Source organism: Balaenoptera acutorostrata, chromosome 9, assembly GCF_949987535.1.
Source record: "Balaenoptera acutorostrata chromosome 9, mBalAcu1.1, whole genome shotgun sequence".
In the NCBI taxonomy this organism is placed as follows: Eukaryota; Metazoa; Chordata; class Mammalia; order Artiodactyla; family Balaenopteridae; genus Balaenoptera; species Balaenoptera acutorostrata.
In genome coordinates, this window is record NC_080072.1 from 73633989 (window position 1) to 73638756 (window position 4768).

General features: G+C 47.0%; 1 protein-coding gene across 1 annotated transcript; it reads left to right on the forward strand.

Moving 5' to 3' along the window:
• The first annotated feature begins 271 nt into the window (after positions 1-271).
• LOC130708892 (lysine-specific demethylase 4D-like) lies at positions 272-2098 on the forward strand. Its single transcript, XM_057553291.1, has one exon. It carries the CDS (start codon positions 272-274, stop codon positions 2096-2098), a length of 1827 nt encoding a protein of 608 aa, XP_057409274.1.
• Positions 2099-4768: the final 2670 nt, after the last annotated feature.

The following is a 4768-nucleotide window of genomic DNA, read 5'->3' on the forward strand; positions in this document are numbered from 1 at the left end:
TTGGCTCAGAGAGCCCTCTCCTCTGGGAAATACTCTATTTCCTTTGGCTCCAAAATGCTGACAAGAGTGGAGTCCTTCTGGTGGATTGACAAGCCTGGAGAAGATACCACCTCGTTTGTTTAAAAGTTCAAGTCTGAGTTCCTGCCTCTCAGATATATCTAAACTTCTTTAAAAATAAAGAAAGTATAGGGAAGGGGTTACTCCCCAGCATTCTCAGGTATCCAAAGCATACCTAAGAAGCTGGGAGTCCGTTGCTTATTCTATTGCCGCCATGCAGTCTACGCACTTTGGTAGCCAGAACCCAAGTTGGAAGATTATGATCTTCCACCCAACCGTGGAAGAATTTGAAGATTTCAACAAATATATTGTTTACATGGAGTCGCAAGGTGCACACCAAGCTGGCCTAGCCAAGGTAATTCCACCGAAAGGATGGAAAGCCAGACAGACGTACGATGATATAGATGACATCTTAATAGCCGCTCCCCTCCAGCAGGTGACCACTGGAAAGGCAGGTGTGTTTACTCAACACCACAAAAAGAAGAAAGCCATGACTGTGAGCGAGTATCGCCGCTTAACAAACAGTGAAAAACACCAGACTCCATTCTACTCTGATTTTGAGGATCTGGAGCGAAAATATTGGAAAACACGCCTCTATGATTCACCAGTATATGGTGCGGACGTCAGTGGCTCCTTATTCGATCAAAACACGGAGCAGTGGAACCTTGGACACCTGGGAACCATTCAGGACCTGCTGGAGCAGGAGTGCGGAGTGGTCATCGAAGGCGTCAACACCCCGTACCTGTACTTCGGCATGTGGAAGACCGCCTTCGCCTGGCACACGGAGGACATGGACCTTTACAGCATCAACTACCTGCACTTCGGGGAGCCCAAGACTTGGTACGCGGTGCCCCCGGAGCACGGCCGGCGCCTGGAACGCCTGGCCAGGGAGCTTTTCCCGGGCAGCGCGCGGGGCTGTGAGGCCTTCCTGCGGCACAAGGTGGCTCTCATCTCGCCCACGGTCCTCAAGGACAACGGCATCCCCTTCGATCGGGTCACTCAGGAGGCTGGAGAGTTCATCGTGACCTTTCCCTATGGCTACCACTCTGGCTTCAACCATGGCTTCAACTGCGCGGAAGCCATCAATTTCGCCTCCCCGCGCTGGATCGATTATGGCAAAGTGGCCTCGCAGTGCAGCTGCGGGGAGGCCCGGGTCGCCTTCTCCATGGACGCCTTCGTGCGCATCCTGCAACCGGAGCGCTACGAGCTGTGGAAACGCGGGCAGGACCGGACCGTGGTGGACCACACGCAGCCCACGGCGCCGGACAGCCAGGTCCTGAACGCCTGGAGGGAGGTCCGCGCGCCCGGGGGAGCCGCTCTCGGCCAGAGGCACTGTCCGTCCCGCAGTGCCTCACACCACTGTCTGCCCGTGGCCGCCTGCCATGGGACCCGCCGCCGAGCCCCTGTGGGTCCTTCCTCCTCGCCCTCCTCGCCGGCCCGGGGTTCTTGCTCTGCCGCCCAGCTCGGGGCTGCTGCTGCCTACAGCTCCGCGGAGCCCGGCCTGACTCCACCTCTGACCCCAGGTCCATGTGCTGCGGATCTCCACCTAACTGGCCTATACGGTTCTCGTCGTCGTCCTCGGGAAGAGGGGACTCGGGGCCAGACTGTCCGGGCCCTGGCTAAGAGGCGCCTCTCCTTAGACACAATGCACACATCTCTGGACTTCACATCTCAGCTCCTGTTTGCTGGCGAACCCTTGATGGACAGCCGTGCATTGCTGAGCCCGTGGCTGCAGCATCCGTCTAAGGCTTCCGGGTGCTGTTGTGCCCCTGATCTTCAACCCTTGGGTCCCCCATTGGATTCCGAAAACCCGATGCACCCTGGCCCGTGCCTGTCATCTCTGGAGGGTATTACATCCAGTTTCCTTGACAGCGTCCCTTTGATTCCTCCCAACGTCATTGGGACTCTGAGAGTGTTCCCCAGGGACGATGCTGGGAACTGCAGGGCCCCCGTGAACTTCTGTGAGGTCGTAAGGTTGGACCACTCTTATGCCTCTAAGAGTCTTGTCCCAGCTGCAGAGACCAGTCTCCCGCACCCTTGACTGTGACCCCCTGGGGCTAAAGCTAGAGGCACCTGCATCTCTTGAGTCCTGGGAGGAATTCCTCACCAATGGATGGTCTTCAATCTGTGAGCCCATGACTACTGAAGAATTTGCTAAATGTGACTTTATCTGACCCTCCACCCCAGAAAGCACAGAAGCTCCCAGCCAAGCAGCAATCTGGGCTGGGCCTGTCCTCAGTGGATATGCTTTATCTCCTAGAAATGACACATTTCCCAAGCTGCCAGATGCTTTCTCGTACCATGACAACCAGGGCTCCTAGCAGCCTCTGAAGTGGACCTTCCCACGAGGGCAGCTGCCATAGAAAGGTAACATCCTTAAAATATATTTTTAAAATCAGAATTATCCCCTAAAGGAAAGTAACCTTGCAATAACCAACCCACTCTTTTGCTTAGTATAACTTCCCTGTTCCCACTCCCTTCTGCCTACATCTTTTATTTTGTACAGCTCCTCGGTGCTCCTTCCTGCTAGGCTGAATGCTGCCAAATTTGAATTGAATTTTGCATAAATAAACTCTTAAAATGTTTAATATGCCTCAGTTTACCTTTTAACAGTCTAAAACAGAGTGATCCAGAAGAGTTAAAATGAAAAGAACAGACAAAACTATACCAAGCAAAATGCAAACAGAAAGCAGAAGTCATGCATCTTGTATCAGACAAAGTATAACTGAGGCTCAAAGGTACATGAAAGGGCTCTAAAGGCTAAATTTCCCCATGAAGGTGTAGCAGTCATGAATACCCATGCAACTTTGATAAAGTATAAATTACAGAAGATCAAACAAGTTGAAAGAAATGCATTAAAAATAGGAGAATTTAAGTCACCTTATGTGATATTGTGATTTATAATATAAAATATATATTTGGTCCTCATCTCTGTTTCTGGTCAATAGCTCCTAAAATCCTTGGAATTGCCTAAGTAAAGAGAGTTATGTTTTAAGATTTTGTTATGTTAATGAGGTGGCCGTTGGAATGCCCCTAGGTCACTTAAGGGTGGGGGCTGATTGCCAGGGGAACCAACCCCTTGATTAGAGTGTTGGAAATTTCAGTCCCACCCTAGACTTCCAAGGAGGGGAAGAGGCTGGAAGTTGAACCAATCACCAGTGGCCACTCATTTAATCAATTGTGCATATGTAATGAAGCCTCCATAAAACCCCAGAAGGATGAAATTTGGGGAGCTTCTGGGTCGGTGAACATGTAGGCATTTGGGGACAGTATTGCACCTACAGAGGGCATGGGACCCCCTTTTACCTTACTTAGTGCAAGAGAGAACAAATGGACAAACTTAAGGATGTAGAAAACTTCGACAGCATTAACAGTAAGGTAGAATTTACATACCTGGTAATAGAGTACTCAGTTTTGTCATTACCAAAGGATCAATCACAAAAACTGACAATACATTTGGGTGAATAGAAAATACCAATAAATTCCAAAGTAAAGGAAAAAAATCAAACTCGTTAATTATCATGCAATAAAACTAGAAATTAACTTTAAAAATTGGGAGATATATAGGTCCTTCCTGGAAAGTTAAAAGTTCTCAATGAAAAGACCTGTAGGTTAGAGGGATATAAACCACAATAGCTAAATACCCTGGAGACAAGGACATAGAATAAATATTTGTTAACTGTATAAACTCTAGAGCCAGACTGCCTGATTTTGAATCCCAGCTTTATTCTTACCAGTTTGTATGACTTTGGCAAATTATTTAACTTCATGATAACTCAGTTTCCTCAACTGTAAAGTGGGATAGTAATAGTAGCTACCTCATATGATGGGTAGGTTGATTCTATGAGTTAATATTTGCGAAGTGCTAAGACTGATGCCTGGGGCACAATAAGCATTATTGGAGTGTTTTTAGATTTAAAAATGAATGAAATACCTAGGAATATATGAGATTCAGTTAAATAATACTGAGGAAAATTTACAGCCTTAAGTATTTTTATCCATAAAATTAACAGTATGCAATTACATGGATTAAGCTTCTCTCATAAAGTTAGGGAAAAACAAACAAAGAGAGTAGCAGGAAGGAATTAATAAGGACATATGCAGAAATAAATGAGTTAGAAAAACTGTAAAATAATATAACTAAGAAGTCAACAAAAAGCTCAAGTGGATACTTTTCTAGAAAAATTAATTAACTAAAACAGATTTCAGAAGAGATAGAAAATCTAAGACAAGGACTTTCCTGATGGCACAGTGGTTAAGAATCCGCCTGCCAACACAGAGGACATGGCTCGAGCCCTAGTCCGGGAAGATCCCACATGCCATGGAGCAACTAAGCCCGTGCGCCACAGCTACTGAGCCTTTACTCTAGAGCTCGCGAGCCACAACTACTGAGCCTGAGTGCTACAACTACTAAAGCCCACACGCCTAGAGCCTGTGCTCTGTGACAAGAGAAGCCACCGCAATGAGAAGGCTGCGCACCTTAACGAAGAGTAGCCCCCACTCACCGCAAGCAGAGAAAGCCTGCTCACAGCGACGAAGACCCAAAGCAGCCAAAAATAAATAAATAAACAAATAAAAATTTAAAAAGTAATTATAAAAAAAATAAAATCTAAGATATAAATTTCTATGTAAGAAATATAGAAAGATGCCAAAAGATATGCCTCTTCAAAAATCTCTAGTACCAGGTAGTTTCGTGGGGGAAGTGTGTGAA

Coding starts and splice junctions, on each gene's coding strand:
- LOC130708892 (XM_057553291.1), top strand. CDS start 272: ATGCAGTCTACGCACTTTGGTAGCCAGAACCCAAGTTGGAAGATTATG.